The 24,414-nt window shown below is 45.3% G+C and overlaps 1 protein-coding gene across 1 annotated transcript in view; it reads right to left on the reverse strand.

Moving 5' to 3' along the window:
- Positions 1-335: 335 nt before the first annotated feature.
- The window catches only part of minar1 (membrane integral NOTCH2 associated receptor 1), a 66,131-nt gene continuing 42,052 nt past the window's right edge, over positions 336-24,414 (reverse strand). Inside the window, exons 4-5 of the mRNA XM_075457618.1 lie at positions 15,128-15,388; positions 336-1,650 (exon numbers count right to left, since the gene is read on the reverse strand). Coding sequence (XP_075313733.1) covers positions 1,453-1,650; positions 15,128-15,388 — 459 coding nt within the window. The 3' untranslated portion in view covers positions 336-1,452. The remainder of the gene's footprint in view (positions 1,651-15,127; positions 15,389-24,414) is intronic.

The raw sequence follows: 24,414 nt of genomic DNA on the forward strand, positions 1-24,414 counted from the left end.
ATTGTTGCCAGTACATTGTAAACAAATATATATTTGTGATTATAAGTTAGTTAATAACTTACTATCATATTAAGTTTTTGTCAGTATTATAATTTTATTAAGGCCTCTCTGGGCCCCTCTTAATCATGGGCCCCTAGAATTCTTCTGCTTTCCCCCCCCCTTTTCGGCGCCCATGGATGTTAGGTTACCTGGTGAATTTACCGTAGGGGTGGATGCGAGCGTACACAATTGTTTGTCTCTGTGGGGCCCTGTGATGCGGTGGAGACCTGGCCAGAGTGTACACTGCCTCTTGCCCATGGCAGCCATGATGGAATGAAGCAGGTATGAGAAATGAATGAATGAATCTATTCTGTTTTATTAGGAGGAGAAGATATTTCCTGCTCGCTTGTTACATTTAAAAAAAAGTAAGAGAGGGCAGAAACATTCAAGTTAATTCCCAACTCATTCTTTTTCTCATTCAAGTGGGCAAGCTTAGATTGTTAATACATTCCATTAGACTATACAGTCACAATGTGTCTACTTTCTGCGCAACTTTATCTCTTTTACTTTATCTCTTTTACATATGTTTAGAGAAATGTGTAGCACAAATTCAATTACTTAAGATGCTTGTTATTGATAAATTAAACATTCATTCATATATATCATCAAAAATAACTTTGATCAAAATTCTCTGAACAGTAATTATACCAAAAATAAGAATATACATAATACCATACTGTATCTTATCACACATTGGCCACTATAACAAGTCTGATTTAGTTATATGATCACCTAACTCATCTGGTAAATCAGCTAACTTCAACTGTCCCCGACACCTTATTATCATGGTTTTACACTGAAACTGTTTAAGGGATAGTTCGCCTCTTTTGACATGAAGCTGTATGACATCCCATACTAGCAATATCCCGCCTGTCGGCAGGCGGCAGCAGGCAGTGATATGAAGGGAGAGAAAATAGCACCAAGCGATTGTGAGGTCTGACATTTTCCTGGAGAACGATTTTGTGATGCAAATGTATTACTCTTTTGAACGCATATTGTTTTGAGAAGCAAAACGCTTTATTTTTGCCACCCCAGCCAACTAGCCGGACTACCTTCGTCAACGCCAAAACTCAGCTCACAGGACGCAGCAGGGGGTAAGAAAATGTTCATAAATGATGTTGCTGATATGGGATGCCATACATCTTCATGTCAAAAGAGGCGAACTATCCCTTTAAGTTGATAGATATATAGTATATAATACACACTTGCTGATCAGATACAATAGTTAACCTATCAATTTTTACATTGGCAATAGACCCACAGATGTAAATACTGAATTAAACCAAAACAAAAATGACAAACGTCCCAACAAGTTCTTAAAGTCTTTAAATGCTCTGCACAGTCTCATCCACCAAAAGAAAATGGACATAGTAAATGTGTATAAATACATCCATTGTGCAGTTCCTGTTCCCTTCATGATGTCATGGTGCAAATTGGAACAACAATGACCAGGATGACGGTGCAGGTAGCAGCTGCTATCAGTGCTCCAATTTTACACGCCTTAGCCCTCCTGAATTCTGCTTCTTTTTTCTTGAGCAGTGAGTTGTAGCCCGGTGTGTAGATGTCTTCCATCCAGTACTCCAGGTTGTTGGGGTTTAGGGACTCCTGGGTCTGATTCAACAAAGAGAGGCCATGAATGGGAATGGTGGAAAAAAAGACACAGTTATAGAACATATAAATTCCACGATTTCATGATAGTGTCTATTAATATAACCTGCATTTTGACAACTTAGCCACATCTGCATGCTACCTTTGTACCATTAGATAGATATATAGATAGACAACTTTATTAATCCCTTTGGGAGGTTCCCTCAGGGAAATCTCCATCTCCATCTCACTCGCACTCAGCACTGGTGGATTAGATTTACCCACTTTCCATAATTATTTTTTAGCCAATAGGTTACAGTATATCTCTAAATAGTGTAAATCTTGTCCACTAGAGCAGTGGTTCCCACTAGGGGTACGCGGAGGTACTGCAGGGGGTACACGGCGCACGGGGAGTTCTTTATTTATTTATTTTTTTTATTTATTAAGGCGTCACCCTTTTATGGAGGACTGTTTATGAAGGAGACTCCAGTTTTGTGATGAATGTTACATGAGTTAGGCCTGTTAATGTATTCTTAAAAAGAGAGAGAAATGAGTTATGTTCATGTATTCTTAAAAAAAAGAGAAATGTTACTTGTTTAAGTTAGATAACAAAGGAAGATTATTTGGATTTAGTATTTATGCTATTTTGGTTAATTATTTATATTTCAAGAAAATGTTTTTTATTCTTATGTTGAATTCAACTGAGGTTAAAAAAAAAAGAGAGAAAGCCTGAGAATTTTATGTTCAAGTTAAGGATATTAAATAAAATGATTTTCATGTAATAACCACTGTGTTGCTCTACTTTTGGAGAATCATCGCACGCGTTGTATGTGTGAGGGGGTACTCGTGGTGTGACAAGAAGGCTCAGGGGGTACTCAGGCCAAAAAAGGTTGGGAACCACTGCACTAGATGAACCATGGTTGGTTTTAGAAGAAGCAGTTTGCAATAACTTGTCAAACTTGCCATTTATTAGCCCAAATATCAAGCATAAAAAGTATTTAAAAAAACAATGACATCAAATAAAATCAAACAAATTGATTTGTTTAGCACAATTCATGTACAAACAATTCAAAGTGCTTTACATAAAATAAAAGCATTGCAGCGGGGAGTGGAAGAAGCATTAAAAATACATAAAAGAATATAAAGAGAAACAAATAAAATAATTTAAATGAATTTAAAAACAAGCAACAGTCCAGATAAGTTCAAAGATAGCGTGCAGATTTCATGCATAGACACATGAGAACAGAAATGTTTTTAACCTGGATTTAAAAATGTCTCCATCTGGTGAAAGTTTAATCTCCACTGGCAGTTTGTTCCACTTGTTGGCAGCATAACAGCTAAATGCTGCTTCTCCATGTTTAGTCTGGACTCTGGACTGGACCAGCTGACCTGAGTCCTTGGATCTAAGAGCTCTGCTGGCTTTATATTCTCTGAACATATCACAGATGTATTTTGGGGCTAAACCGTTCTGGGATTTGTAAACCATCAGCAGGCTTTTAAAATCTATTCTGTGAAAATATTCTCTCTCATCCAGGTGTTTACTTCCTCCAGACACTGACACAGTACGTCTGCTGGGCTGCAGTCGTCCGGTGACAGAGACACATAAACCTCCCTCTCTGTCCCACTTCTCTCCCCTCTCTGCAAATGAGGTCCTTCACCTTGTAACATCCAGCCGCCCCACCACATGTTCCCTTGACCCAGTCCCTTCCCCTCTCCTTCATTCTGCTGCACCTGATCTTCTTCCTTACCTGACCCACCTCATTAACACATCTTTGACATCAGGCTCTTTTCCTTATGCTTTCAGGACTGCCAGAGTCACTCCTCTTCTAAAGAAACCAGCTCTTGACCCTTCAGAGATCAAGAATTACAGACCGGTATCCCTTCTACCCTTTCTGTCCAAAACTCTTGAACGTGCTGTCTTTAAACAACTGTCCTCTTACCTCCACCAGAACAACCTCTTGGATCCCTACCAGTCCAGGTTCAAGGTGGGCCACTCAACTGAGACGGCCCTCCTAGCAGTAACTGAGTCACTCCAAACTGCTCGAGCTAACTCTCTCTCCTCTGTCCTGGTTCTCCTGGACCTGTCTGCAGCATTTGACACAGTGAACCACCACATCCTTCTCTCTACCCTGGAGGGAATGGGGGTTTCTGGCTCTGCACTCTCCATGTTCTCATCCTACCTGACAGATCGCTTCTACCAGGTCACACTGAGAGGGTCTGTGTCGAAGCCACGTAGGCTCACTACCGGGGTTCCCCAAGGTTCGGTCCTGGGTCCTCTTCTTTTCTCCCTCTACACATCATCTCTTGGTTCTGTCATCCACTCCCATAACTTTTCCTACCACTGCTATGCAGACGACACCCAGCTGATTCTGTCTTTTCCCCCTTCTGACACCCAAGTGGAAGCACGCATTGCTGCGTGCCTGGCAGACATCTCGGGGTGGATATCGATGCACCACCTTAAGCTCAACCTGGACAAGACTGAGCTGGTGTTTCTCCCGGGGAAGGGCTGCCCATTCAGAGACCTGGCCATCACCATGGATGACTCTGTGGTGACATCAACCCGGACCGCGAGGAATCTGGGTGTGACCCTGGACGACGAACTGTCGTTCTCGCCAAACATCGCATCAGTGACCCGTTCCTGCCGATTCCTCCTCTACAACATCCGGAGGATTCGCCCCTTCCTCACCGACAAGGCAGCGCAGGTGCTCATCCAGGCTCTTGTCATCTCCCGCCTGGACTACTGCAACTCCCTCCTTGCTGGCGCCCCGGCTTCTGCCATCAGACCTCTGGAGCTGGTTCAGAAAGCTGCTGCTCGTCTGGTGTTCAACCTCCCCAAGTTCTCCCACACGACTGCCCTTCTCCGCTCTCTACACTGGCTCCCTGTAGCTGCTCGCATCCAGTTTAAGACTCTGGTGCTGGCCTACAGGGCAGTGGAAGGAACAGCTCCTTCATACCTCCAGGCTATGGTCAAGCCCTACACCCCCGCCCGACCACTTCGCTCTGCGGCCACCAGGCGCCTGGCTGCCCCGTCACTCAGGGGTCCCTGCGCACGATCGACACGGTCACGGCTTTTCTCTGTTCTGGCACCCCGATGGTGGAACGATCTCCCGACTGATATCAGGACAGCTGAGTCGCTGCCCATCTTTCGCCGTAGGCTGAAAACCCACCTGTTCAGGAAAAACTACCCTGATCCGCCCTCTTAGGACAGCATCTGCGCCGTCCTAGTTCCTTACGCACTTATTGTTTCCTCCGCCACTGGCACCCTCTATATTTTCATTACCCCCTACCCGAACCAGGGTTTGAATCCCAGTCCTGCTTTTCTTACCTCTTTTATTTCTTCCCCTACCTGAACCAGGGTTTGCATCCCATTCCTGCTTTTCTTACCTCTTTTATGTCTTCCCCTACCCGAACCAGGGTTTGCATCCCATTCCTGCTTATCTTACCTCTTTTATTTCTTTCCCTACCCGAACCAGGGTTTGCATCCCCACCCCGCTGTGACTGGTGTGCAGTTGGTGAGAGGCTGGTTGGTTATCGCACTTACTCTAGCACTAGTTTTGCTCTTAGCTGTTTGGTTTTGGAAGGAAATGCACTTATGATTTCTTGTGACCTGAAGTTCTTTTGCCTACCGATGTTGAACGCACTTATTGTAAGTCGCTTTGGTTAAAAGCGTCTGCAAAATGACCGTAATGTAATGTAATGTAATAAAGTTGTGTATCGTCTGCATAACTGTGATAATTGATGTTAAAGTTCTGCTATATCTGACCCAAAGGGAGCATATACAAGTTAAACAGAAGAGGTCCAAGAATTGACCCCTGGGGGACTCCACAAGTCATGGCCACTCGCTCAGATTCATAGCTGCCAATTGTAACAAAATAACTCCGGCCTTCTAAGTAGGACCTGAACCAGTTAAGGACCGCTCCAGAAAGTCCAGCCCAGTTTTCCAGCCTGTGCAACAGGATTCTGTGATCTACAGTATCAAACACAGCGCTGAGGTCCAACAGAACCAGGACTGAAACATTACCAGAATCAGTTTTCAACCTGATGTCGTTTAACACTTTGACCATAGCTGTTTCAGTGCTGTGATGACGTCTGAAGCCTGATTGAAAGTTATCAAGACTTCCACTTTCATTCAGAAAGTCGTTGAGCTGGTTCAATACAACTTTCTCAATAATCTTGGATATAAAAGAGAGATTAGAGACAGGTCTGTAGTTGTTCATCATAGAGTTCTGTTCTTTAGGAGTGGCTTAAAGGAGCCATGGCATGAAATTTTCCCTTTTTAAGGTTGTTTAACATTAATATGAGTTCCCCTAGCCTGCCTGCGGTCCCCCAGTGGCTAAAAATGATGATAGACCTAAACCATGCGCTGGAAATTATTCTCCGCCTTTGGTAATGTGACCATGCAGAGGGCCTGATCGGGAAAGCTGCCGCTTATGACGTGGGCGCCTCATATGACGTCGAGGTTGTTTCCCCCCAGAGCCCATATATGGCTATGCCAAAACTGCCTTTCCCCACCCACAGCTCTTTGGCCAGCTCATTGCGCTGTATATGGATGTCAAAAATCTGTGTAGAGCTCCTGCATCAGAACCTCTAAAGAGCCAGTGGACAGATTTAGTTTTTTCTGGGAAAGTGACGACAGAACCGAAGAGGTTTGTGTGTGCGCCAAATATTTCACCAACGAATGTTTCCAGAACTTGGGCTAATACCGAGCCCAATAAGGGAGAGCCCAGACACCCTGCGGAGGAAACTCATTTCAGCCGCTTGTATTCGCGATCTCGTTCTTTTGGTCACTACCCACAGCTCGTGACCATAGGTGAGGGTAGGAACATAGATTGACCGGTAAATCGAGAGCTTCGCCTTCTGGCTCAGCTCCTTCTTCACCACGACGGGCCGGTGCAGAGCCGCATCACTACAGACGCCGCACCAATCCGTCTGTCAATCTCCTGCTCCATTCGTCCCTCACTTGGGGAAGGATCTCATTCCCGAGAGTAAGTAATTTAACGCTCTATAATTGTGTTGCTTTCCTGTATGTACAGTATAGTTACATAGCTTGTTACCACAAGAAAGGGTTTGTATCGTTAGCTATGCAGCTAATAGCATCTGCAAGCTCTTATCTCTGCCAACTGGGCTGTTGGAGGTGTTTGCATGCCCATGAGATGGTTAGCTCGCTCATTTTAGACCAAAACCCCCTAATTCAAGCTTCCTGAAGAACAATGAATCCGCAAATTCAGTGCATTTCATCAGGAAAATGATTCATTCATGTTCCAGTGCTATGTGCATCTTTGCAAACCAGAGCCAAAATCCTCACTCCTGCTTTCCCCTTCACGCACGTCCTTTTTTGTCGTCTTGCTGTGTCTTGTGTAGCACTTGCTTGATGTTTGACTGTGTTAGGAAAGTTGTTCACTAACTAGTTCGTCATATTGTCAAAGTAAGCTAATTTCAACAGGTTTCGCTAGTTTTACGGCATAGGGCTGCCGTGCCATCTACGTGCCATAGCAATTCACAAAACATTTGCGCATGGTACCACGGGCGTAAGTAAGGCCACACCCCCACCCTCTGCTTTGCCTCGCCTTTCTCCTCCTAATTTGCATTTAAAGCTGCAGACCCTAAACAGCTCATTCTGAGGATCCTAAGGAAAGCTCATTTTTGGGACTGGCTGTAATTCTGCACCAAGGCAGAATTTTGGGGAAAAAAACTCAGATACAGTATAAGGGGACCACTAAAGCCTATAAAACTATATAAAAGCCTCCATTTATTTTCATGCCATGCTACCTTTAAATAAGGCAGCCCCTCCCCACCTTTCCTCCCATTTCGGCATTTATCCATAAAACTAAAGTTTGGGGGGGCTGCTTCATTAAGAACAGTAGCACTTGTGCTCTCTGTTAACCATGTTTCTGTCAGAAAAAGGAAATCTAAATTGTGTGAAATTATGAAGTCAACTAACTAACAGTGACTTATTGGACAGAGATCTAATATTCAGTAAGGCTAGCTTTGTGGAGTTTACACTGGTCTCTGTTGGGGGGGTGCCCTGCATTTCTTGGTTGATGGTGGTCGCTGGAGTCTTGGCTGGGATAGAGACATCCTTTGGAGACCTTGGGTGATGTGGAGTAAAGGGTCTGGTGAGGGGGGAGGGCTGGGGGTTGTTTGCCTCGCTGCTGTGTCCTTCAGTCTAATCTGTACAGTCATGTTTGGGTTTGCCATCCCAACAGCATGACGTAAATGTGCACCAAGTAATCTGCATCCAGTTCGATTGGGATGCACGCCATCAGGTCTGAAACGCTCCTTACAGTTCCAAAAGATATTAAAGTTATCAACGAACTTAATCCCATGGGCGATGCATGCATTTGACAACCATGTGTTTAGGCCAAGAAGTCTGCTGAAAAGTTCAATTCCATTACCCACAGTAGGAATGGGGCCTGAAATGGAGACCCGGTGTGCTCCATAGTGACACAGTCTCTCCAACAGCAGAGAAAAATCCTTCTTCAGGATCTCAGAGCCACTCTTCCTTCTCAGAATATTAAAAGACCCTGTGTGGACAATGATCCTCGTGCCATCTGGATGAGTAGACAGAATGGTCGGCAAAATATCTATCAGTTCCCTGACTGATGTATCAGAAAAAGTTATATTTTCCGTCTTTGCCATTCTGACATGCTGTGTTATAGAGTCCCCGATCAGAATGGTGTCTATTCCTTTTTGTGTGGAGGTGTGGATCGCTTCTGTAGTCCTCACCTTGGTTGTGGGATTTGGGCTTCTCCTGATGATCTGGTTAGCCCTTGGCTGAGGTTTGGGGCCATTTCTCTTGTTTGTCTTCATGTTTGGGTTACATTCATCATCACACACTCTATTTTGAGTCAACGGATCATATCTATTGTGCAATAGAACTTCAGGTGGCGGAGTGAGTGCTGGAGGTTTAGTTTTGGTGCTGGGTTTACCTCTGCGACGGACAACATGAGACCAGATCCTGGCTGGGGTTGATGACTTTGGTTTGGCACCAACACTGTTCCAGTGGGAGATGTCAGTCGGACCGTCCGGTTTGGAAGCTTCACCAGATATTCCAGTGTCATTTGGACACATCCAGGGAAGTGTGTCAGCCAGGTCTGCAGTGTGAGATTCCACATCAGCTGTGATCCCGTGTAGAAAGATCTGAGTTAGTCCTTTGGCACACGAAGGCTCCACAGCCTGCGCAGGAGCTATAATAGAGTCAATAAATTCCTTGTTGTTACGAATGTCTTGGAGCGTTTCAATCCTCTTCTCGAGCTGTGTTATCCTAACAAAGAGTAGCTCACACTCTGTGCAGCTCACTGATACTGCAGGGTTAGGAGTCATTGTTCTGTCCGAATATCTTTGTAAACAGGAGGGCTAATACCATTTACAAATATACAATTAAAAGAAAAAGAATAAAATTATATCCAAGACTTGTGGACAGAAGTAGAATGATTTAAAAGTGAATAAAGCAGTAAGCAGCAGGAGGAAGCAGAGACACGTCTGCACTCTTCAGAAGCAGGAAGCAAGTCCATCAGCTCCAGGGCTGGACTGGCATCTGAAAAGGGACCGGGCACTTTTTGATCACTGAGGGCTCAGCGCGCATATATATATATATATACACACACATACACACACACACACACACACACACACACATAGTCTGGAAGCATATACTAAAGAAGATTGTATGTTTGTATGCCTTGAAATCAAACTGCGTTGCCTCAACCATGAAGAAATTGAAACATCCATTGCTTTAATGCTTTCCACCAGAACAAAACGTGTTTGCATGGTAGGATAGCTTAACCGCCATGACCACCACAGGAAAATTCAACTCATGAAGACACTATTAAAATATCAGATACACATTGCCAACAACAAAGTTAATCTACCATGTTTTTACAGCAGGTCACGCAATAAATTGGAGTGAGCGCGTAGCTCACAATCTAGGTCTGTGGCGTAGCTATCAGCGATTCCCAAACAGTAGCACACCACGGCTAGTCGGCTTCTTGCCTATCCCTCTACCATGCAAAGACTTAAGATAGTACGAGATGTCTTGATAATGACGTGGCATGCCATTACATTATATGTCTAAAATCATAGTTGCACAACAAGACACGACAAGCAGTAGAGTAGAAATAAGAAATGTGTTGGATTTGAGAAAGTGTAAGGGGGGATGCCATAACTAATACGCACTAGCAATTACAGCACAGGTCGTCCTTGTGACAGCTGACAGCCTGGTCAAGAGAAATGGAAGATTTCTATGCGGGCGCAACAATACAAGAAAAGTGTATGAAAATAAATCAAATGGGTATTTTTGACTGATTTGAGAGAGTGGGGACGACAACTTCAGTTTTAGTTTCAGGCAACACATGGGAAAAACGCCGAAGCGGTGAATAGCTAATCTTCCTAGCTAGCTAGGGTAGTTCTAGAGGGCACTAGCAGAATTTAAACACACATTGACCTTGTGAAAGCTCAAGACAAAATGGAAGATTTATATATGCTTGCGCAACATTACAAGAGAATGCATGAAAATATACCAAATGGCTATGTTTGTGACTGATTTGCTGAAGTCAGGATGACAACTTGGTCTCGGTTTCAAACTTTCAGGCAATGGGAAACGAAACGCCGAAGCGCCCAATAGCTACACTGCATTGGCTAGCTAGCGGGTGTGTTGAGATGAATTCTAATCTCAATCTCTCCCTGCTGGGTCACGTCTCCTATCTCCGTTTCCTCCTCCTCTGGTTCCCCAGCTGGAACAACCATCTCCTCCGCCTCCGCCTCCTCCTCCTGTTCATTCTCCAGCACCTGTGCGCTCGTTGATGTACCGGCGGCGGCCCCACTGCCCCAACCTGAGGTCGAGCAGCCAGGTTCCGCATCTCCCACGGCCCCACTAACCGAACCTGAGCTCGAGCTTGTGCTTTTAAACATGTCAGTGATTTTAGCGCATTTTACTGCGTCGTCTTTAAGTTTTTTTTTCTCTTTTCCTTCCGCTTGTCATGGCCACTCTTTTGTTTCTCCATTTCGCGTCCTCTTTATCCACCAGAGCTTTAGCCGAATATAGCCAAGTCAGCTAAACTTGGGGTTATAATGATGATGATGATGACTTGGGTCAAGTGGGCCTGTAGGGAGGGGCGGGCCTTTGACAACGTTAGGCATTCTCATTGGACTAGCGCTCTGTGTGTCAGGAGAAACATCCAATGGGCCCCGACGTGTCATTTTTTTGCCGTCGCAGTCAATAAAAAATATAATATATATATGTATATTTTATTTACGGCCCTCGGAGGGCCCGGAGGGCCCAAATCGCGGGAGGGCCGTTCGGGATATGCCCGAACGACCAGATAGCCGTCCAGCCCTGATCAGCTCCTCTCTGACCGCCTGTTCGGAATTCCTTAAAATAACGCAGTCTTCACTATGCCCATGCAATCGTACACACATAATGACATTCTTCAAAACAAGGATTTTGGAGGGGGTGTGTATGTGTGTGGACGTGCAGAGTGTGGATGACCCCACACCCCACGGCCACCCATCCCTCAGTTTTAGTTTCACCTTAGATATTCATACACAAGACACACTGACACCTCACACACATTTACACCTAGGGCTTTGGTGGGTGGGCGTGTCGGGTAATACCTTACCCTAACCCTAACCCTAACCCTAACCACGAGTAGTGTGGATAGCTCTGCTGCATTTCACCCTCACCCCCATTTTAACTGCACTTTAGCTATCATACAGTCAAATTACACTGTATTTTACACCCCCTCACACATATCCACCATCAGGGAGCAGGAGTGATGACGGGGAGGTCTTCCCACACCCCTGTTTTCTGTGCTTGGCCTAGGGCAGAGGCACCAGGAGGAGGGACTGGTAATCTGGTTCTGGGTCTGGGCTTGATGCATCTCTGGGAGGTGTCAGCTTTGCCTCGGGTGGGTGGAGTTCCCTGGGGGCAAGGCACTTACCACTCTATCAAGGTGGCTGGTGTGTGGCCCCTGGGGACCTCAGAGTAAATGGATGTGTGCCTGGATGTCCATGTTCTTTTGTCTCTGTGATGTGTGATGCGTGTATGTGTCTTTGAATCTGTGTGAATATGTGTCCTTGAATCTGTGAGGCTGTGTCTTCATGTGAGTGTGTCTTTCTGTCTACGTGAATGTGTGTCTGTGTATTTGTGAGTGTATGTCTTTGCATCATGTGCATGTTTGTCCACTGTTGGGCCTGGGTTTGGTGCCTTTTGTTCTCTGCCTGTGCTGTTCCGTATAATTAGTTACTACAGTGACTTTCCTTTGCATAAACTTGCTGCTGGTGATTTTGTTGCTGTTTCTTCGTTTGTTGTGTGTTTCTTTCCATTTATGTTTCTGCAGGTGCTCTTAACCATCCTGTACATGGCCACAGTTTCCTTTCTTTTTTTTTGGCTATTGGTGTCTATCTGGTCAAGCTCTCTCCTTTCCTCTCTCTTCACTCTCCCTCGTTCTTTAATTTCTCCTTTCAAGTATTATTATGGGAAAAAACTAACAAAAACAAACAATGGTGCTGCAAACTATGATGAGAACATGGGCACTGTGGACTTTTGCTTTGCTGATGCCTGTGCCTCTGAGTACAGCAAAAAAACAAAAACTCCATTTTGAACACCTCTGCTTCAGCACTAAACTTTATCTCGTGGCTTGTTTCAGGATTAACTTTAGTTGAAAACACTCTGCATTCCTTTTTTTCAGAGGTGGTTCACAAGTCAAGTTCACAAGGGAAGTTTGTGTGTCTGTTTTCATCTGTGAAATTGAAATTAGAATAGTAAAGTATTAGGTGGAGTGTTTGTTTTAATTAGTCAAGACCGTACTTCCTAATTAAAACAAACATTCTACCTAAAACTTAATACAGTACATAAACCTCTTTCACTCCCCTTCATTAGATTTACCACATCCTGTTATTTGTTGCCTCTCAGTAGAATTGCCTATTTTAGTTGGAGGGAGGATTAGAGAACCCCTTGAGAGTTCTGTTGTCCAGACATTAGCCACTAGTTTAATCTCCTGAGGCAAATCAGACTAATGGAAGGGGTAACACTAAAAGCAATTCAAGAGCGAGTCTTTGGACTTTTGAACAAGTCTTAAACTGTACATATAAAACGCCATGTTTGAGTATACGGTGGCCCATAAGAGTACTTGGTGCTAAGTCACCTTAGGCCAAAGATTAACAATTAATTTTGTAGTTGCATCATCAAACCTACAGGTATATGTCCTGGATGCTCGGGTAAAGAGATGCGAAGAGCTACCTGCTCTGGTGAGGAGTTGGATATGGTGGGAGGGAGAGATTATTATGAGAGAATTTTCAACATGTAACTAGGGAGGCTGGGGACATGGGCCATGTTCAGATCCTCCATTGTGAAGGGATCTTCCAGGAGATGTGGCCATATGGTTTTCCTCTGCCCGTCATGGCGGCAACTGGAAGACCTGCTTATTGGCATGGTTGCCCTGGAGTCAATTTCTTGCAAACTTTCTTGCAAACAGCTACTCAGAAAGGGAAAATAAGGCCCATCCAAGGCTGTATTTTTGTCTGGGTGGAGAACTGCTGACCCAAGCTTGGAATATTTTTGAGCCGTGGTAAAAGGACTTTGAGAATCACCTTAATCCAGCCACCAGGTACTCCACTGAGGACGCAGTGTCTGAGAACTTCGGGGAAGATCCTGAATCTCCATGCAACACATAAGAAGTCTCAGACTGGCGATTGGCTGACTGCGGTGGTAGTCCCCTTTTAAAAAAAAAAAAAGAGAGACCAGAGAGCATATTCAAAATATAGAAGGATCCCACTGCTCAGACTACGTGGAAAAATGTACTCCAATATGTTGTAAATGAAGCTCCAACTAATTGTCAAACCTTGGATTCAGGAGGAACAGTTTGCTTTTTGTCCAAGTTGTGGAACAGTGGACCAAATCTTTATCCTCACAGAGCTGCTCTAGGCAGTGACGTGTGGTGAGGCACTGACTCCTTCAGAATCAGATTTACAAATATATGAATTCAACAGAGTAAATTATTCACCATTTGACAGCAAGGGTTACCACGGCAACTGCTTGGCAAGGAAGCAGGTGGCATTGATGAGATCCTTCAAAATATTTTGGTTCTCCTTTACCTTAGCATTGTGGATGCTGATGTTCAGTCTCCAAAGCCAAGTCGATCCTGGAGATCCCAAAAGTTTTTAGCGCGATCTGGCTTTGAATGTGAGTGGTAGACCACTCATGTTTGCTGAGGCTTCTCTGCAAATTCTTCATGTCACAATATCCCATCTGAGTCCAGACATTGTCACAGGTTGAGAAAAGAAGGCAGGGAAGCAGAAAAAGCGGTTCCTTGCTGGACATCCACTAAGTCAGCCTTTTTTGCGCGTACCACTCTGTTTGAAAAGAGCGGGTCATTTTCTGTTCCGTATTCTGAAGCAAACCTTTCAGCTCTGGTTTTGATCTTCCTTTATTTATTACCCCCTTTTTTGATTGAAAGTCCAATTTAGAAAATAGTTTGAGCTTGGATATAAAATCCTCCATTCTGAAACCAGGCAGAGCCAGAGGGGAATTTTTTTCACTAATTGTAACCATGGACTCTAAGATTGTTGCTAGCTCGCTGTCACTTACTCTGCAGCTGCGGAGTAGCGTAAGAATTTCTGGGCTCACGAGTGCCCCCTACCTTGAAGCAAGAGAAATGCCTGCCTCACCCAGTGCGAAACAGGTTACACACATATATTATATACATCAGCTAAACTATGGAAGGTCGGGGGGGCATATATCAAAAGTGCCGAAACATTTTATTGGCAACATACGGAGAGACAGTAACACACTCTCATTGCATGGTAGAGCACAGTTTGTGAGGGATTGTGCAATCAAAGGTGAGGCTCAGCTTGCTGCTGCTCTTCCCCGTATTTGAATGGAAATGTGAAAATTCCGCGATTTTTAATTAAAAACAATCAAAATTGTTTAAATGGAAAATCAGTTTATAGTTCAAACCATTTGATAAATATAGCCATTTAATTTATTTGTTAATTTTATATTTTTTCCAGGATTGACCGCACGTCACTGGCTCTAGGGGTCATGGGAGTCTTTTTTTATGGACTTGGAGAAGGCTTACGTCCCTGTCCATTCTGTGGGGTGCTGTGGAAGTATGGGGTACTGGTCATACTCATTTACAGTGCCTCTTGGACTCTCACCTGTGCTGCCCCTTGTTACTCATCCTTTTGGTGGTGTAAATCGACAGGATCTCAAAGTCAAGTTGGGGAGAGATGCCCAATAACCCAAAAAAAAATAATTGTTACTTATTGAACTATAATGCCTAAACTGAATGACAATGGTACACTCTCTTGCACCTGCTCTGGTCTTTGTTTAATTAGCCTAATCAGAGAATCTTATTGATATACTGTTTAATAAAACTCTTATAACAATAAGGCAACAATACAATGAAAATGTTACATAAAAGTGAAAGGTGTTTAGATATCTGAAAAAGAGCAACTGGGCTCATTTCCTGAGGTTTTACATTAAATTTGAATGGCTCAATACCTGCAAATCCAGAGCTGTGAGCGGGTTTCCCTTTTCTCCTGGACTGCATCTATATTCCTTAATGGTCCAGGATGCCTGACTGCGCTTGCCATCTGATAAGCCGATAGGCCTTAGGTCAGTGTACAGAAGGCTGCCTTTTACATGGGCCTTGACAGAGGGGCTGAAGGGGTGAGATGAGAAAACCTGTTCAGTCAGGTAGGAATCCTTTGGTTTTGGGGGCCGCTGTGACTGGGAGAGCTCATACTGTTGATCTCGCTCTACCTAGGAAAAGCAGAAAAAAATAAATCAAAGGTTATCTGAAAAGCTTCTATCAACACACTTTCTTTAACCTTGAAGGTTTCTTCACACTGCTGTTAGAATCCTGTGGCCTTAAGATATTCAAAGAGTTTAAACATCACTCTCACCCATCTAATATCTTAATCTGTCAAATTAGTAGTCACAGATGGATTACAGAGCAGAAGGTGGATTTTCAGGATTTTGTGGAATTCACAGCTGCGTACTAGTGCTGGGCGGTATGACCAAAAATACATATCACGGTATTTTTTCACGGTATCACGGTTTCACGGTATTTTTTTTTTCATGCATAATTAGGTGTTCACAGCATTTTCTACAGATTGAGAACCGAATTAAAAATAAAAATAAAAATTCTTCAAAATAATTCCTTCGTTAATAATTGGTCACACAGAACTTTATTGTATTAATATTCACATCTTCATTGTAAACAAATGAATAACATAGCTAATTACACTGGTGGGACTGTTCAGCTGTTTCAGACTGATACCTCCGGTTCAGGCTGCTCCTCATCCTCAACACGCACGTCTCTTTTTCAATTGCGGAAAATATTTTTCAATACTCATCTGGATTGAAGCAGCAAACATTCAGTGTAAGAGTTTAAAAAACCTACTTTATTTGATACACAGCTGCTAGTGTTTAGACCTCGACAACCCAACTACATTTTTTTTTTTTTTTTTTTTTTAAACGGCAAACTTGCGACTAGTTAACTTTATAAAGAAGGCGTAATCGCTTGTTTGCTATGGGTCGGGACGGGACAACATCGTATTCAAAATATAAAATATTTTGTATCTCGCTGATGGAGACACACGCGGTGTGCACGGAGGGGAGGGGCTGTGTGTGTGTGTGTAGGCTGACAGAGAGACGGAGGGAGAGCAGGGAAAGGAAATGCAGCTTAACGAATACGAGTACTTTTTAAATAGCGTTTAAAATAATAATAATAACGAAACGCAATATGTGGCGGCCGGTGTTGAATCTGTGGCGCACCGCCACGAATTAGTCTATGTGTGGGAAACACTGCAATCCACCTTCACATTCGCGTAACGCAAGTGCTTATTACCACCTCGCACCCAGACAGTAAACATGCGTGTTTAGAAGCGCAACACTGAAAAGGGTCCCGTCTCAAATAGGGATGCAAATGATCGATTAATTCATTAATCATTAGTTGACTGATCTTATCGATCGACTTACGATTATTTGATAAGCGGCGTTTTTCACCTGAATTTCAGTGTTTCAATAGGGCCTTTAAAAATATCAGCTAGTTAAAACACTGAATTCAAAAAGTATATACAGTGGAAACCGCTTATAGTGGTCACGGATATAGTAATCAACCGCTTATATGGATCAAAAGGCTTGGGACGGAATCATTTCTATACAAATGCTGTTTAAATAATTCGTTTATAGTGATCAAGAAATCCGCTTATAATGTTCATTTTTGGCCATTTTATGAATGTAAACATGTGCAAAAATAATTTTAAAACTACGTGTAGCTATTTTATTTTTTACTCCCTTGATTCCTTTCTGGACGTCTGCTTCTGCCTCGCTAGCTAACGTAACGAGTTGACACCGGGCAGCAAGCGCGCGAATCATGGCTGGAAAAAGGAAGTCATGGAGGAGCATGTGTCCGAGGATGGGTGCTGGAGAGCGGATTGAATGCGTGTGTGACCGCTGGAAGCTCCAGGCTGGTTCTTGTAAGATGGGAGGCCGGTGTTCATTCGATTTCTCCTACTTGTCGAGAATTGCTACTTTGTGGTTTTGCGCATGCGCCAAGCCGATTTTCTAAGTTTCGTTTTCACACCAAGTAGCACAAATCGACAGAACACCGGCACAGAGGAGCATAGATCCGAGCAGGGGTGCTGAAAGGCGGATTGAATTCAAACTTTATTTTCTGACTTGTAAGAAAAAAAATGCACCGGCGGCACAGCAGAGAATAAGTAACGTACTGTATTTGAGTTAGCCTACAGTATGTCTGCGCACTGCGCAGTACTGTAATTAAACTTGCATGATAATAAAATTCAGTAAATACTGAAGCTATCCGTTTTATTTAATTTTTCTCATTGAAAAACGATACAAATGGCATTTAGATGATATTCTCCATAAAAAATAAATGAAATACCTGTACTGTAATACAACTTCGGTTTTAGTAATCAACCGCTTATAGTGTTCAAATTGGCTCTGGACCAACGTGATCACTATAAGCGGTTTCCACTGTATTATATTATGATAATTATATTGTATTATATTATATTACATATTCCTCAAGTAATTATGCATTAGGAAAAGAAAGCAGACATGTTTTTTGTGGTATAACAAAATACATTCTTTAATAAAAAATGTTTTTAAAAAAAGAAATAAATTAAGGACTGGCTCAGTTCGTGCATTTGAAACATTAGACATTTAAAACAAAAAACAATAAAGGAAATTAAATAGAGAGCCAAACAGAATATTATTGAGCCTATAGATTATGAAGAAACTGCATCTAGGCTATTTTAGCTGCCAATTCTCGTCGTTGTAGTGGCACGTCACGGTAATGTAGCTTTCTGTTGTTAGAGCCGTCCAACAGTCTGTTGTCAGAGCTACAGCAGTAGCAGTAGCTAGCGTTGTTTTAAGCTCACTCTACCTTTTTTCGTAGCGAGCCTCGAGGCGGGAGGTTATTGATGGCCTCGAAGGGATATTGTAGCCTGGCTCTAGGATCGCAATGAGATCCTGAAATCCTGCACCGTCAACTGTGTTGATTGGCATCAAATCTCTCTCTATCATGCTGCATATGCTCTCTGTAATGCCCTCCGCCCTTCTCTCATCACACGCTCGCCTTCCCAGTGTAGCTTTGATTGTAGGTTGACCAGGTGCACGGGTGCCATGCAGGACAGCTCCGTGCACGGTGTTCAAATGATAACTGAGTGAGCTAGTTGAACTGTTGTATTTCAATACCGCATGACACAGCGAACATTTGACTTCTTTGCCTGCATTAATAATGTTGAAATTGTCCCACACAGCACTTCTGTTCGCCCGCTTCATTTCACATCTCGCGAGGGTTCACTGTTCACCTCTCGTTCTCACGCTCTGTTCAAGTTACTACAGACAGTAGCGCCCTCTAGCGATTAATCGTGATTAATAAATTTTGTTCGAGCAACCTCTTGATCGACAATTAATCTAAAATCGATTAATCATTTGCATCCCTAGTCTCAAACAATGTCGCGCAACGTAGCGTTCCCCCTGTTGTGTAATCAAATACACCGGTATGGCGGTATATTAAAAATTCATATCATTTTTTTTTTATTTTTTATTTAACCTTTCTTTAACCAGGAAATGGTCCCCTTGAGTTACAATAACTCTTCTGCCAGGGAGTCCTGGCCAAGATAACGAAATTATAAACCGGTATTCGGTGTGAACCGGTATACCGCCCAGCACTACTGCGTACCTTAAAGACAACTGGAAAGTTAAAAAAAAAATACTGTTCCACTAACTTTGAGGAATTTCAAATTGTCTGTAAAGACATAGAAGTAACACTAGAACTACTTACTATTCATCATTGATAGAGAAGAATAAGTAATAATTAAATAATAATCTTCCGACAGGCTCACCACCTGTGGGAGGGGCCATGGGGGTCGGGTGCAGTGTGAGCTGGGCGGCAGCCGAAGGCAGGGACCTTGGCAGTCTGATCCTCGGCTACTGAAGCTGGCTCTTGGGACGTGGAACGTCACCTCTCTGCTGGGGAAGGAGCCTGAGCTGGTGCGCGAGGCTGAGCGGTTCCGGCTAGATATAGTCGGACTCACCTCGACGCATGGCTTGGGCTCCGGAACCAGCCTCCTTGAGAGGGGTTGGACTCTCTTCCACTCTGGAGTTGCCTGCGGTTAGAGGCGTAGAGCAGGTGTGGGCATACTTATTGCCCCCCGGCTGTGCGCCTGTACATTGGGGTTCACCCCGGTAGACGAGAGGGTAGCCTCCCTCCGCCTTAGGGTGGGGGGACGGGTCCTGACTGTTGTTTGTGCTTATGCACCGAACGGCAGTTCAGAGTACCCACCCTTTTTGGAGTCCCTGGAGGAGGCACTGGAGAGTGCTCCTCCGGGAGACTCCCTCGTCCTGCTGGGGGACTTCAATGCTCACGTGGGCAATGACAGTGAGACCTGGAGGGGCGTGATTGGGAGGAACGGCCCACCCGATCTGAATCAGAGTGGTGTTTTGTTGTTGGACTTCTGTGCTCGTCACGGACTGTCCATAACGAACACCATGTTCAGGCATAAGGGTGTCCATATGTGCACTTGGCACCAGGACACCCTAGGCCGCAGCTCGATGATCGACTTTGTGGTCGTATCGTCGGACTTGCGGCCGTATGTCCTGGACACTCGGGTGAAGAGAGGGGCGGAGCTGTCAACTGATCACCACCTGGTGGTGAGTTGGCTCCGCTGGTGGGGGAGGAAGCCGGTCAGACCTGGCAGGCCCAAACGTATTGTGAGGGTCTGTTGGGAACGGCTGGCGGAATCCCCTGTAAGGAGGAGTTTCAACTCCCACCTCCGGCAGAGCTTCAACCATGTCCCGGGGGAGGTGGGGGACATTGAGCCCGAATGGGCCATGTTCCGTGCCTCCATTGTTGAGGCGGCCGACCGGAGCTGTGGCCGTAAGGTGGTCGGTGCCTGTCGTGGCGGCAATCCCCGAACCCGCTGGTGGACTCCAGTGGTCAGGGAGGCCGTCAAGCTGAAGAAAGAGTCCTATCGGGCCTTTTTGGCCAGTGGGACTCTGGAAGCAGCTGACGGGTACCGACAGGCCAAGCGGAACGCAGCCTCTGCGGTTGCTGAGGCAAAAACTCGGGCTTGGGAGGAGTTCGGGGAGGCCATGGAGAACGACTTCCGGACGGCCTCGAGGAGATTCTGGTCCACCATCCGGCGGCTCAGAGGGGGGAAGCTATGAACCGTCAACACAGTGTATGGTGAGGGCGGGGCTCTGCTGACTTCAACTAGGGACGTCGTGAGTTGGTGGGGGGAATACTTCGAGGGCCTCCTCAATCCTACCGACACGCCTTCCGATGAGGAAGCAGAGTTGGGGAACTCGGACGTGGGGCCTCCCATCTCTGGGGCTGAGGTTGCCGAGGTGGTCAAAAAAACTCCTCGGTGGCAAGGCCCCGGGGGTGGATGAGGTCCGTCCTGAGTTCCTCAAGGCTCTGGATGTTGTAGGGCTGTCTTGGTTGACACGCCTCTGCAGCATCGCGTGGACATCGGGGGCAGTGCCTCTGGACTGGCAGATCGGGGTGGTGGTCCCCCTCTTTAAAAAGGGGGACCAGAGGGTGTGTTCCAACTATAAGGGGATCACACTCCTCAGCCTCCCTGGTAAGGTCTTTTCGGGGGTACTGGAGAGGAGGATCCGCCGGATAGTCGAATCTCGGATTCAGGAGGTGCAGTGTGGTTTTCGTCCTGGCCGTGGAACAGTGGACCAGCTCTATACCCTCCGCAGGATCCTGGAGGGAGCATGGGAGTTCGCCCAACCGGTCTACATGTGTTTTGTGGACTTGGAGAAGGCGTTCGACCGTGTTGCTCGGGGACTCTTGTGGGGGGTGCTCCGGGAGTATGGCGTGCCGGACTCCTTGATATGGGCTGTTCGGTCTCTGTATGACCGGTGTCAGAGTTTGGTCCGCATTGCCGGCAGTAAGTCGGACATGTTTCCTGTGAGGGTTGGACTCCGTCAGGGCTGCCCTTTGTCACCGATTCTGTTCATAATTTTTATGGAAAGAATTTCTAGGCGCAGCCAGGGCGTTGAGGGGGTCCGGTTTGGCGACCTCAGAATCGGGTCTCTGCTTTTTGCGGACGATTTGGTTCTGTTGGCGTCGTCAGGCCGTGACCTCCAGCTCTCACTGGAGCGGTTTGCAGCCGAGTGTGAAACGGCTGGAATGACCATCAGCACCTCCAAGTCTGAGACCATGGTCTTCGGCCGGAAAAGGGTGGAATGCTCTCTCCGGGTCGGGAATGAGATCCTTCCTCAAGTGGAGGAGTTGAAGTATCTCGGGGTCTTGTTCACGAGTGAGGGACGAATGGAACAGGAGATTGACAGACGGATCGGTGCGGCGTCTGCAGTGATGCGGGCTCTGCACCGGCCCGTCGTGGTGAAGAAGGAGCTGAGCCAGAAGGCGAGGCTCTCGATTTACCGGTCAATCTATGTTCCTACCCTCACCTATGGTCACGAGCTGTGGGTAGTGACCGAAAGAACGAGATCGCGAATACAAGCGGCCGAAATGAGTTTCCTCCGCAGGGTGTCTGGGCTCTCCCTTAGAGATAGTGTGAGAAGCTCGGTCATCCGGGAGGGGCTCGGAGTAGAACCGCTGCTCCTCCGCATCGAGAGGAGTCAGATGAGGTGGCTCGGGCATCTGGTGAGAATGCCTCCTGGACGCCTCCCCGGTGAGGTGTTCTGGGCCCGTCCCACTGGGAGGAGGCCCCGGGGAAGACCCAGGACACGTTGGAGAGACTATGTTTCGCGGCTGGCCTGGGAACGCCTCGGGGTCCCCCAAGAAGAGCTGGAGGAAGTGGCCGGGGACAGGGACGTCTGGGTCTTTTTGCTTAAGCTGCTGCCCCTGTGACCCGATCCCCGGACCAGCGGAAGATAATGGATGGATGGATGGATGGATAAATAATAATAATTTATTTCTCAGCAGTGATGATTTCATGAGCTTCTTCACCAATAAAATTATCAGAGAGAAGTTTAATGGAATCATTCCCACTATTATCACTGATATATCATGTGGTACAGCAGCTTTAATAATAATAATAATAGTAACTAGAAAATTTCTGAAGAAATTTAGAAGGGGCCTGCCAAAGTGTACGTATCGCTCAACCAATCACGGCTGCTCAGGAATGGTTCGCAAGGCCTAAAGAAGAAGTATTCAAGCCTAAACGGTATCAAAGCCGTTTAAATTTAAAAATTTAAAGCGGCGAACTGTCCCTTTAAAGAGACGAACTGTCCATTTAAAGAGGCGAACTGTCCCTTTAAAGACGCAAACTGTCCCTTTAAAGCGGCGAACTGTCCCTTTAAAGAGAAAAACTGTCCCTTTAAAGCGGCAAATTATCCCTTTAAATCAGCGAACTGTCCCTTTAAAGCGGCGAACTGTCCCTTTAAAGCGGCGAACTGTCCCTTTAAATCGGAAAAGGACTGGCTGGGCCACTAATAGCCTTGTTTCTATGGTAATTAATCTCCCTCCCCAGCTGCTGCTTCACTAATTATATGAGACTCAGGCTTCTCAGAGCCAAAAAACCTCTACGAACAGATGCTTCCCATTCGGAAACCGTAAGAGCTACGGAAAAAATTCTCGCAGAATGAGCGAGGGACGCCTTTGGACTTCAATATTCCCGCGTTTCAGATCTGTAACACATTCACAGTGAAAGCACGAATGAGAGAAAGAAGGGCTTCAGGAGCTGCTGAGATTCTGAGAATTGGATGAATTAAAATGGGGATTTGAGGTCTTTGAGCCCCGACATCACTTTGCTCTGAGGGGCTCTGAGAGCAAACGGTCAGCCCTAGATGAAATATGAAAACATTTTATGAATCCCAACATGCGTGCCTATATTATGACAGTACATAATGGCATTGGAGCGATATTTGTAGGCGTGAGGGCGATTCGAAAATGAATCTGAGGTCAGAACTCTTGCTCTTCCCACACTCTAATGCATGGGTCTCCAACGCGTCGCTCGCGAGCTACCAGTAGCTCGCCGCCCCTTTCCAAGTAGCTCGCCAGGGCCAATGAATCATACATTAATTTGAAAACTTGATTGGTCTCTCGGCAAATCTACTTAAATTTGTGTCCAATCAAAATTCACAGTGTCCCGCCCCTTCCAACACTCCCAATAGTTATTTGCCAGTCAGTGGTGATGTGAGAAGGTAGCCTAGAAATCTAGACGCCCTTAGCGACCGCAAATTGAATTTGCTCCCAGGCTGGTGTAGTCACTTGTGGTCGTTTTGCGAGGCTGAAAATCTAAACTTAATCGGGCCAATCAAATCATGAGGAGCGGGTTAGGAGGCCGGGCTACCTAGTGACGACAGATGTGCTACGTTTCAGTGAGAGGTAAACAATGGCTGCGCCCAGCGAACAGTCTTTCGAGTTGGCTGACCGATGTAAATGAGAAAATTAACCACCTGAACCTACAGTTACAAGGCAAAGGTAAAAATATATGTGACATGATCAGTGCTGTCAAGGCGTTCAGTGCAAAACTGTCATTGTACATTCAGCAAGTGAAAAGCAGAAGATTTCAGCACTTCCCCTCTATCTCAAATATGCTGGACAGTCACACAGGTGCAGCCTGACCTCTTATCAAGGCTTGGACAGGAGTTTGCTGACAGATTCAGTGACTTTGAGAAACTTGAGCCCTGTGTGACATTTATGGCCAACCCTTTCATGAATGTGGACATAAGTGAGATTTCAGGACAGATGGCTGAACTTTTCTGTGTCGATCCTGAGGAAATGGAGGTTATAAACCTTCAAAACAATGTGCAGTTAAAGTCTCAGCAGCATTCACAGCATTTCTGGAGCTTGGTAGAGCCAGATAATTATGAAAATCTTCACCAAGCAGCTCTGAAAATGTCTGCTTTGTTTGGGTCTACATACTTCTGTGAGTCAGCTTTTTCTGACATGAATGTCCTGAAATCAAAGCTCAGAACGAGACTGACTGATGAACATTTAAATGACTCCATAAGAGTGAACTAAAGTGGATACACTCCAGCATACACCTCTCTTCAATTCAATTCAATTCAATTCAAAAATACTTTATTTATCCCAGAGGGAAATTAAATGTTGATGTAGCTAAATTAAATCAAGGAGTTATTATAGATGCTGATGGCTGTGGGCAGGAAGGATTTCCTGTAGCGGTCCGTTTTGCATCCAATCTGAAGAAGCCTTTGACTGAAGAGACTCTGTTTTCCGATAACAGTCTCATGGAGAGGATGTTCAGGGTTGTCCATAATTCTCTTGATTTTACGCAAAATCCTTCTTTGCATTATTGTCTCCAGAGGTTCCACAG

Source organism: Odontesthes bonariensis, chromosome 1 (assembly GCF_027942865.1).
Source record: "Odontesthes bonariensis isolate fOdoBon6 chromosome 1, fOdoBon6.hap1, whole genome shotgun sequence".
In the NCBI taxonomy this organism is placed as follows: domain Eukaryota; kingdom Metazoa; phylum Chordata; class Actinopteri; order Atheriniformes; family Atherinopsidae; genus Odontesthes; species Odontesthes bonariensis.